Source organism: Aethalodelphis obliquidens, unplaced genomic scaffold, assembly GCF_003676395.1.
Source record: "Aethalodelphis obliquidens isolate GAN/ISIS:26980383/991018 unplaced genomic scaffold, ASM367639v1 scaffold91, whole genome shotgun sequence".
NCBI classification, from domain to species: Eukaryota; Metazoa; Chordata; class Mammalia; order Artiodactyla; family Delphinidae; genus Aethalodelphis; species Aethalodelphis obliquidens.
The window spans coordinates 1441131-1451949 of NW_020838035.1; the positions used below are offsets into that span (position 1 = coordinate 1441131).

General features: G+C 56.0%; 2 protein-coding genes across 3 annotated transcripts in view; both read right to left on the bottom strand.

The window, feature by feature from the left end:
• DHRSX (dehydrogenase/reductase X-linked) overlaps positions 1-10506 on the bottom strand; it is a 202961-nt gene extending 192455 nt beyond the window's left edge. The window contains exon 1 of the mRNA XM_027095502.1: positions 10362-10506. Within this exon, the coding sequence (XP_026951303.1) occupies positions 10362-10470 (109 nt within the window). The 5' untranslated portion in view covers positions 10471-10506. The remainder of the gene's footprint in view (positions 1-10361) is intronic.
• On the bottom strand, positions 12-10472 carry ZBED1 (zinc finger BED-type containing 1). Of its 2 annotated transcripts, none has more exons than XM_027095500.1 (2): positions 10362-10472; positions 12-2847 (listed from the first exon to the last, which is right to left on the bottom strand). In XM_027095500.1, exon 2 carries the CDS (start codon positions 2807-2809, stop codon positions 704-706), a length of 2106 nt encoding a protein of 701 aa, XP_026951301.1. In that variant the 5' UTR covers positions 2810-2847; positions 10362-10472; the 3' UTR covers positions 12-703. The 2 variants fall into 2 exon arrangements, with proteins under 2 accessions (XP_026951301.1, XP_026951302.1); XM_027095501.1 differs by lacking the exon at positions 10362-10472 and adding an exon at positions 9951-10149.
• Positions 10507-10819: the final 313 nt, after the last annotated feature.

Genomic DNA, 10819 nt, shown 5'->3' on the forward strand with positions numbered 1-10819 from the left:
CAACCAACACCTCTTTTCTGCTTTTTTTTTTTTTTATAAGCGGTTGCACTGCGGGCTCACTGTTAACATTTTCCACCGAACATAAAACTGGTGTCTCTTGAAAACAGGGCGTCTGGCGAGAGTGTCTCTCCCCGGCTACCCAGAGGCAAGGTTCCCACGTAAATGACAGTGTAAATAGGTTCCTTCACCAACCCACGGCTAACATCCACGGATGGTGTCGGTGGAGGACACACAGGGGTTTCATCCTCAGCTGCCCGTCGGTTTCAATCTTTCTCCGATTTACCCCAAACCGTCCCTCGCAGAGAACATGAATGCTGCAGGTATGGAATTACCTAGGAGGCAAGACATCCCTGCCGGCCGTGCTTCTGTCACGGAGTTCAGCATTTGCAACCCTATCAGCGGACATCTAGGGCTTTGATAAGTCATTTCTTTCCCTTGCGTTGCAACGCAAGGGGCCCCTCCAGAGAAAACGCTCATTTTCACCAGCTCTGGGCCACCCAAAGCCCACCTCTCTCCTTTGGGGCAACCAAAGCCCGTCTCTGTCCTCTGGGCCGCCCGAAGCCCCACCAAAGGTCCATCTCTCTGTTTTGTGCATTTCCTCTGTCCCGGACAGCGCGCCCACCGGCGGGGTCAGTACTGACAGCCAAGCACCCGACGAGAGGCGCCCACGCGCGGTCCCCTCCCCCCACTCTCCCCCGCCGCGCTACACGAAGCTGCCGTCCCTGAGGCCGAAGTAGCCGGCATGGCCGGCGTCGCCCAGCGGGAACGCCTGCTCGTGGCCCAGGCCCCACTCGCCCTCGTCCTCATCCTCCAGCTCGGCCGCGGCGCCGCGCGCATTCTCGTACAGGAAGATCTGCTCGTGCACGTGCGCGGGGGCCAGGCGGTTCCGCTTGGCGCTGACGACGTTGGCCGAGGAGCCGAAGAGGCGCTCGGGGCAGACGCGCGTGGCCGCCACGGACCAGTACTTCTGCAGCACCCTGGGCAGCAGCGGGAAGAGCGCCAAGCGGTCGGACCACCACCTGAGGGGGTCCTCGTTGAGCCCCAGCACCTTCTGCGACTTGAAGTTGCTGAGCTCCTCCACCACCTGCGCGCGCCAGCCGTCCTGGTCCTCGACGCCCGCCGCGGGGCAGAAGATCTCGGCCAGCATGTCGTGGATGACGCTGGCGGGCGGCGGCGTGGCCGAGGGCGCCGGCTTCTTCACGGGGGGCTCCTCGGGCGGGGCGTACAGCTGGTCCCCGGGCGCGCGGTAGGCGCCGTCCTTGGCCTTGTCCAGGAGCCCCTTGGCCTCCTCCACCACCCTGTTCTCCACCTGCTGCCTCTCGAAAGTGGACAGGAAGGGCAGCCTCTTGTAGCGCGGGTCCAGGAAGGTGGCCACGTTGAGGAACATGTCGATCTCGGGCGTCTCCTGGTAGGTCTTGGCGAGCTCCTTGGCGATCACCTCCTTGGCCATGCTGATCTCCTTGGAGTCCGTCTCCTTGCTGTTGAGCGTGCTGTTGAGAAGCATGTGCAGCAGGGGCTTCACCATGCTGATGGTGGGGTACTTGGACCCGGACAGCATGTCGGCCACCTGCTTGAAGGGCTGCAGCAGGTCCACCAGGCCCTCAATGGTGGCCCACTCGGCGGCCTCCAGCAGGAGGTGGTGGTTGTTGCTGTCCTCCAGGAGGACCCCGGCGATGGCAAACTGCTGCTCCTTGAGGCGCTGCAGCATGGCCAGCGTGCTGCCCCACCAGGACACGCGGTTGCTGACCAGCATGCAGTGGGCGGCGTTCTGCTGCTTCTGCTTCTCGTACAGCATGTACATGGCCACGGTGGACTGCTGGAAGTACTCCACCAGCCTGCGGCAGCGGCCGAGCAGCGCCCCCAGCTTGGGCAGCCGGAAGGCCTGCTGGATACCCGCGTCGAACGTGTGGCCCAGGCAGGGCATCTGCACCGCGATGTCCAGCAGCGAGCAGGCCTTGGCGATGTCCTTGCCACGGTCCGTGGTGGCGCTGAAGACCTTGGAGCTGACGCCCCACTCGATGAAGGCTTCGTACAGGACGCGCGTGATGGTCTCGGCCGCGTTGTCCTCCGGCACCTCGAAGGTCTTGAGGCAGCGGGAGCCCAGGAAGAGGCCGTGGGGGGCGGCGCGGCCCAGGAAGTGCGCGGCCAGCGTCACGTAGGTCCGATTCTGGCTCTCGCTGCGCCACAGGTCGGTGGAGATGCCGCACCACGCGGCCTCCGCCAGCTCCTTGAGGACCGCGTCGCGCACGGCGCCGTAGCGCTCGGGGATGGCCTTGCCGCAGAAGAACTTGCGGCTGGGCAGCTCGTAGCGCGGCTCAGCCGTCTTCAGCAGCACCTTGAACGTGGGCTCGTCCACGATGGACGCGGGATAGAGCCCCTCGCAGATGAGGCCCATGACGGCGGCCGTCAGTTCCTGCTGCCTGCGACCCTCGTGGCCGTGCACCGCCGCCGCCGCCGCCGCCGCCGCCGCCTTGGCGGCCGGCGGCTCCTGCGCGCTCTGCTGCGCGGCCTCGGGCTTGAGCTTGGAGAAGGCGCTGGCGAAGGCCTCGCGCATCTGCTCCGTGTTGCTCTTGACAAACTCGCAGAACTCATCGGGGTGGTTCTTCTCCAGGTGGTAGGACAGATTGGAGGTGTTGCCCGAGTAGGCGATCTGGGCCATGCAGATGCGGCAGTAGATCTTCTTCCACTGCAGGATGCAGCCCTCGGCGTTCGTGTCGAAGCCGAAGTAGCGCCACACTTTGCTCTTGGCGCGCGGATGCGCCACCAGCTTGAGGTCGGTCTGCGCGCCCTCCAGGCTCTTGCCCTCCATTGCGCCACCCGGGCCGGGCCTCGCTCATTCGGGACGACCTGCCGAGAAGCAGCGAGACAAACACAGCGTGAGAAGAGACCCGGCTCCGGCCGGCGGGGAGCGGGGCTGCTCCGGAACCAAGGGCGCACGCAGAGGGTCCCCGGGGGCTGCCGCTCCGGCTCCTGGCTTTGGCACAGCAGAGGGGCCAGTCTGACAAGCCAGCAACTCTTCCATCCAGGTGCGTCCGAAGACACGCGTTTTTTTATTGTTAGTTTGGGGATCGTCTTTGGACTCCTGATGACAGCTCTTTCCTCACCTGAGCTGCTTTACTCTGTCCTGTTCTAGGAAATCCAGGAGCCCCGACGCCAAGCAGGGGGGCTTGTTCTCCAGACGGAGGCCACGTTCCCAAGCGCCCCGCCAGCCCAAGACGACCCACCTCCCCAACCGAAAACCTGGTCGGCAAGCACGCGTGCCACACGCCACCATCAGATGAAAGAAGACGAAAACAGAGGGTCTCAAGTGGATATCAAGTTGTCAGAGTGGCATTAAATACGAGCTTTTTCTAATTTTGTTTTGAAATGATGCCTTTTTGACCACAATGAGATCTCACCTCACACACACACCCCCCAGCAGAATGGGTTTCATCAAAAAGAACACAAATAACAAATGCTGGTGAGGGTGTGGAGAAAAGGGAACCCTCCTACACCATTGGTGGGGATGTGAACTGCTGCAGCCACTATGGAGAACAGGATGGAGGTTCCTTAAAAAACTAAAAATAGAGATGCTGTATGATTCAGCAATCCCACTCCTGGATATTTATCTGAAAGAAACAAAACCACTCATTAGAAAAAAGATCCATGCACCCCCATGTTCACAGCACCACTATTCACAACAGCCAAGACATGGGAGCAACCTAAACGGCCATCGCCCATGGACAGAGGGATGGATAAAGAAGATGCGGTGCATATATACAGTGGAATACGACTCAGCCATAAAAAAGGATGAAGTCATGCCATTTGCAGCCACATGGATGGGCTTGGAGATTATTATGTTTAATGAAATAAGTCAGACAGAGAAAGACAAATACTGTATGGTATCAGTTATCTGTGGAATCCTAAAAAAAAATTTTTTTTTAAACTAGTGAATATAACAGAAAAGAAGCAAACTCACAGATATACAGAACAAATTACTGGTTACCAGTGGGGAGAAGGAAGGGAGAGGGGCAATATAGGGGAAGGGGATTGAGAAGAACGAACTATAATACTCGGTATAAAATAAATAAGATACAAGAATATATAGTACAACACAGGAAATACAGCCAATATTTTATAATGACTATAAAGGGAGTATAACCTTTAAAAACTGTGAGTCACTATGCTGTACACCTGAAACTTATATAATATTGTACATTAACTTATATCAATTAAAGAAAGTTAAAAATATTACTTTCTGTACTGCACATGCTCCAGCTGTTTTGTTTTGTTTTTTAATCTATCTATCTATCTATCTATCTTGGCTGCGTCAGGTCTTAGTTGAGGCATGCGGGATCTAGTTCCCCGACCAGGGATCGAACCCGGGCCCCCGGCATTGGGAGCGCGGAGTCTAACCCACTGGACCACCAGGGACGTCCCTCTATTTTTCTCCTAGGTGCATCTGGCATCAGGAACCAGATTGGGGCGATAATGGATTTCTCAATCCCTGGAACTTCTCAAAATGCCCACTGTGGGCACTCACACCTGGGCACAGAGACACCTACGAGCTGTGGTGCAGCACTGCCCGGCTGTCAGTGGGACACATTCGGCTTCCCAGAGCTGCCAATCAGGGCCAGGACACCCAAAAGGGCAGCTGAGTTTTCTTAAAAGCTGGCTGTTACTCACAGACGTAGAAAACGAACTAGTGGTCACCAAAGTGGAAAGGTGGGGAGGGATAAATTAGGAGTTTGGGATGAACAGATACACACTACTATATATAAAATAGATAAACAACAAGGTCCTACTGTATAGCACAGGGAACTACATTCAATAGCTTGTAATGACCTATAATGGAAAAGAATCTGAATATATATGTATAATTGAATCACTGTACTGTACACCTGAAGCTAACACAATATTGTAAATCAAGTATGCTTCAATAAAAGAGAAACTTTTGGGCTTCCCCGGTGGCACAGTGGTTGAGAATCTGCCTGCCGATGCAGGGGACACGGGTTCGAGCCCTGGTCTGGGAAGATCCCACATGCCGCGGAGCAACTAGGCCCGTGAGCCACAACTACTGAGCCTGCGCGTCTAGAGCCTGTGCTCCGCCACAAGAGAGGCCACGATAGTGAGAGGCCTGCGCACTGCGATGAAGAGGGGCCCCCGCTCGCCGCAACTAGAGAAAGCCCTCGCACAGAAACGAAGACCCAACACAGAAAAAATAAATTAATTAATTAATAAAACTCCTACCCCTAACATCTTCAAAAAAACAGAAAAAAAAGAAATAGCAGAAAATTTCGAATTAGGCATGAGCATGAATTTAAAAAAAAGAGAGAAACTTTTAATAATCATAAACAAATATACATACATATGCCTAGACACAGAGAGAAAAAGATACGCTTTGAGAGCATGAATGTTAGTTTTATTACTTATTTGATTTCCTCAAATGATGTCCATCGAACAGACTTCCCCCTGAAATGGGTTAAGTCTGCAAGCTTTCAACCCCCGGTACAGCACTCAGGGGGTTAAATCACAAAGTGCACCAACCAGGCGTTTTCTGAGTGTGGGGCGTATGTTCAAAGCCAAAACCCAGTAACAACGACAGTGGTTTGAATAGCGGCCCCACTCCCCAAATTCACGTCCCCCCAAAACCTGAGGATGGGACCTTATGTGGAAACAGGGTCTTTGCAGAGGTGATGAAGGGGAGGGTCTGAGATGAGGTCCTCCTGGATGAGGGTGGCCCTACATCCAATGACAGGGTCCTTACAAGACACAGGAGAGGGGGAGACACAGACACAGAGGAGAAGCCCCGGGAAGACAGAGGCAGAGACGGGAGGGACGCGGCCAGAAGCCAGGGACGCCTGGAGCCCCCAGGAGCTGGAAGAGGCAGGAAGGACCCTCCCCTGGAGCCTCTGTAGGAAGCGCAGCCCTGGGACACCTCGACGTCGGGTTTCTGGTCTCCAGAAAGAGACAGGATGAACTTCCATGATTTTAAGTACTTTGTTACAGCCGCCCCTGCACGCTCTGCTGATGAGAACAAAACTATAAAAGCTATGAGTGGTAACATCACCCCTGGTGCTGGGCGCCCTGCGGTCAAAAGGGCCCACCGGAGGCTTTCAGGGAGAGGTCACACTTGGGGGGGCTGATTTAAGGGGCACGTCGGTAGCCAGGGATGGGGCAGAAGGATGTACTGCTCAGAGGTGAGGCCCAAAGTCTCCAGGACAGAGGGAGGGGATCCGATACAGGCAGGACTTTCACAAAGAGGAAACCCCCAAACCGCACATCCTACAGCCAAGCCAGGATGGGGCACCTGAGCGTGGGAAAGGTGGTCCCCAAAAGCGACGGGAACTGCACAGCGGGCACGACACCTGGGCTCTGGAATATGAGCTGCCCCATCCCGCGCGGACCACGCAATTCAGTTTTCTCAGATCCGACTACACCTGGATGATGACGATGAATTACTGCTGTGATCTGGCTGAAGGAGTCCAGCGCCATCCTGGCGCAAACTTCTGCCCACAAAGCAGGAAGCATCCCTGACACAGTGACAACCTAAGGGGGCACCGCCTGTAGGGCCTCCCCCTGCGGCATCACCTCCTTCGGGCCAATGATGTCAGAACCTCCAAGGAGGTGACACACGGTAGGAGGGTTCTGAGCACATACGCTGAAGGCGGCTGCACAAAGCCACCCTCCACTGTCTGGAGGGCAAGGTCTACATCTCCCGTCAGAGTCAGGAATCAAGGTTTTGTCAAAGCACCCTCTCCACAGGGTCCTTCTTACAGGGCGGCCTGAGCATCTCTGGGGGGGACCATCACCAAGACACTGCCAGGGACGTGGCAAGGTCCTGCCTTTTCTCACATCACAGACACCAGCCAGATCTTCCCAATTGGCTTCACCAACACAAGGGACATGTCACAAGACACAGGATGAAGCCACCAAGTGGAGAACCAGCTGCATTCTTCCCAGTCGGTACTTCAGGAAACTGGCAAGAACCAGAAACAGGTCCACTCTCCCTGATTTTTGTTTGTTTGTGTTGGAGATTATAGTTATTTTTCACTGGGAAAAAAGTTACTGGGAATAACATGTAAGTGACTTGTTATGTTACTTGAAATATATGTTGTAAATTTCTGTTCACCTTTTTTTTCATTTCAAATAAATTTAAATTTAATTAACATGTAAGTGAATAGGATCCACATGGATAAGTCAAAGCCACACAAACAAAAGCTCTTTGGGGCTTCCCTGGAGGTCCAGTGGTTAAGACTCCACGCTTCCAAGGCAGGGGGCACGGGTTCGATCCCTGGTCAGGAAACTAGGATCCCACATGCTGCGTGGGACAGCCGAAAAGTAAAAATTTAGAAATTTATTTTTAAAAAAGCTCTTGGGCGGGGCGGGGGGAGTACTTATTTTTTTTTAAGAGTCAAAAACTCCTAAGATCATGAAAACTGTGGTTTCACCTCCCTGGATCCACAACCCCCAACCGTTCATAGGTACACAACACCAACGAGAAATAACGTTCTCTTTATCGGTTTCTAAAAACCCTGCCGTTTGAACACCAGGATCCACCCTAAAATAGCTTCATAAGTGGGCCAGCTGACATCTTTTGGGGGTGTCAGCCCATCAGCAGAAGTCCATTTCCAGACCTACCTCCTATTTCCAACAGAATTCTTAAGGGAAATGTCTGTGTGGTATCAGAACGTCCCTGCAAAACACATCTGGATGACTTTCTCTCCCTTTCAAAACTGATGCATCAGAGACATTTAATTTGTAACAGACAATCGCCATAGAGAATCTGGAAATCAGGGTCTGTTACAGGAAGTTTTCATTTGCTTACACGCGTCTCTATCAAGGCACAACCTGCAACGATCATGAGTCTGTAATGATCTTGTTTACAGAGAGCGCATTTTAAGGTTACATTCAGGGGTGGGTTACCTTTTCAGCATCTTCCTTCACCTTTTCATAGAATCCAGGTGAACTCACACCACACGCCTGTCCCCCACCGGATAAAATGTGCAGGACCACCCACAACTGCAAAGCGACAGCCATAAATGTGAGACAGCTCCCTTTTATCTAAGGAGTCCCAGTAAAAGTTATGTAACTGCATGAAATACGTGCAGTGTGCACAAGCAACTCATCAAAGCGCTGAGACGATCTATAGACAGATTCTCTAGATACTGAAGATCTGACATGCAAATATTAGCAAACTCGTAACCAAGGTACTTGTAAATCTGAGGCATGACCTGACCGCTCACGGTGGGTTAGCAAAGAACTTTCACAACACCAAACGCACTTCAATAATCACCGCTGGGCTTTGTCGTTATCCGTTTAGAATATATAAATAAGAGAATATTTCCGTATCAACTATTTTATACTGTGCACATTTTTATTTATATAGACTATATATTTTTTTTAAAAAGAAAACATCTGATGTTTAAGAACAACAAAGCCCAGCTACTCTCCGTGTGAACGGGGCCTCTGGTTACTGTTTATGTAGCTCCATACCGGGGCAAAGTTCAATGTCTCCTCCCCCGCCAAGGTGAAGTCCAGTTAGGGGCAAATAAAAAATGGGTCCAAAAGCAGAGGAACAGTGCCACTTGGGACACCGGCCACCACCTGGCACATGGGACGGATGTTCGTTCACTCCTCCGCCCAGACCTAAAATGATTTCTAACCCCACAGACCACGTGGCTCGCACACAGCAAGCCCAGCAAGTCCATCTTTGGATGAAACAACCCTCTGCAAAAGCCGGAATAAGGATGCCCTCAGTGGACACATGGCCTCATGGCTGGTTTGCCTTTCCACAACTTTATTTTTTTTCTCAATCAGTCAACAGGTGGAAACCACAGGGCAAGCCCTCAGGTTGGATGCATCTCCAACACGTTTCCGAGGCACGCATTTTGGGGTGCTGCTGCGATAACACCGACAAGTCTAAATTCCATCCTCAACTTGTCTTTTCTGCGAGCGGCTAAACGGGCTCCCAGGCGAGACAGCCAGACCCGTCTGGGAGCAAAACTGCTCGGAGTGGTGCGCTCCACAACCTGGGGCCATTTGGGGCAACCTGGGACAGCTTTCCATACGTCTTCACTGTGTACAAGCCAGTCCTGATCTCAAAGGTGACTATGCGGACCCCACCCCCGAGCCCCAGGTACTAGCTGGGGTCTTACCCTCTGTTCATTTCTGATTGCTCTCAATGTGGTTTTTTTTACATAAAAAATACCTAAGTCCAGCTTATCAGAAAACCAAATGCTCACCTCACATAAACCTGGAAGATGTATTTCCCTTTGATGGAGGCCTGGGAGGGTGGAGCTCATATAAAACTATCTACTCCTGGTCGGAGCTGCAGGTTTGCAAAGTGTGGCCCCAGCAGCGCCCCTGCCGTCGGGGAGTGGAGCGATTCTCAAGTATTTTCACAACCAAAGTCACATGTTCTTTGCCTTTTTTTTCACCCCCGCGTCTCAGGGGTGTTGCCCAGACGCTGCTGGGGGTGCCAGGTCAATAGGGTGGAAACACGGGTGAAACTGAGACTCCATCTATCCCCTTAGGCCACACAGTAGAGAGACCGGCCACAAGGTGACACAGCGCCACTCTTCCCACCGAATACTTTGTTTTAGAAAGTAGTCATCTGTCACCTAAAAATACAATGTCATGTATGCTCGCGTAGCCTAGGGTGAGTGTGATCTCCTGCAAATTAGGGCAGACAGAGATTCCTACAGGTTCCCCCGTTTTACGTCCTGAGCACGCCGCTGCGACCAGACACAGCCCCAGACGGATCGCCGCCACCCCCCGCTCCCCGGAGGTCCCCAACGTGCGTGAAGAGCGCGAACGGGTCCCCGGAGAGTTTGGGACCGGAGACGCCGCGGAGCTCGCGGGGGCCAGAGGAACAAGGTGCCCCAGAACGGAAGCCCCTCCCTCCAGGCCTCGCCGCGCCCCCGAGCGCGCCCGGCGTCCCCCACCCACCGCGGGGAGGCCCGTCCTACCTGACCCTGCGCGCGGCCGGGCTCTCGAGCGCCCCCTCCTTCGCCCCGGCCGCGGGGCTGCGGGGCGCGCGGGACCCCGGGGACCCCGGCCCGCAGTGCGCGGGGGGAGCGGACCCCCGGGCCGACCCCGGCCCGGGATGCGCGGAGCGGGGTAGGGGCGCGTGGGGACGGCGCACCTCCCTCCCCCCCGCGGCCGCCCGGCCCTGCTTCCGGGAGCGCCCGGCGCGGCGCGCCATGGCCGGCGGCCGGGGTCAAGGGCACGCGGGGCCCCGCCGCGCCCCTCCCCCGCTCGCCCCCCACCCCGGGGGTCCCGGCCGAGCGAGGGGCGCGACCCCGGCCGGGCGCCGCCGCCGCCGCGAGCCCCCCGCCCGCCCCTGGCGCCTCCGCCCCCGCCCGCCGCCGACCGCTAACCTGGTTCCGCGAAGCCCGGGAGGCGGCGGCGCAGCAGCTGCGCCACGACCACCGCCGCGCCCACCGCGTACACTCGCAGGGCCGCCCGCGCCGCAGACAAAAGCGACATGGCTGCCCGGCCGCCGCTTCCGCGCCGCCCGCGGGACTCAGAGCCCCGCCGGACGGCGGAAACGCGCCCGCGCCGGCCCGCCCCCCGCGCCCACGCGCCCGCCCCGAACCCCGCCCGGACCCCGCCTGGACCCCAGGACGCCGCCTGACCCGGGGCGCCGCACCCCGGACCCCCGACCCCGGCCCGGAACAGGCACTCCCGCCCGCACCGCGGACCCCTCCCGGCTGACGACCTCCGCCCGGACCCCGGGACTCTGCCTGACGCCGGGGCCCCGGACCCCAAGCCGGACCAAGGACCCCAGGGACCCCTGTCCGGACCAAGGACCCCAGGGACGCCCCTCCGACCCCAG

Bases quoted from the DNA above. Each gene is read 5' to 3' on its own strand.
- ZBED1 (XM_027095500.1), bottom strand. From the start codon at position 2,809: ATGGAGGGCAAGAGCCTGGAGGGCGCGCAGACCGACCTCAAGCTGGTG.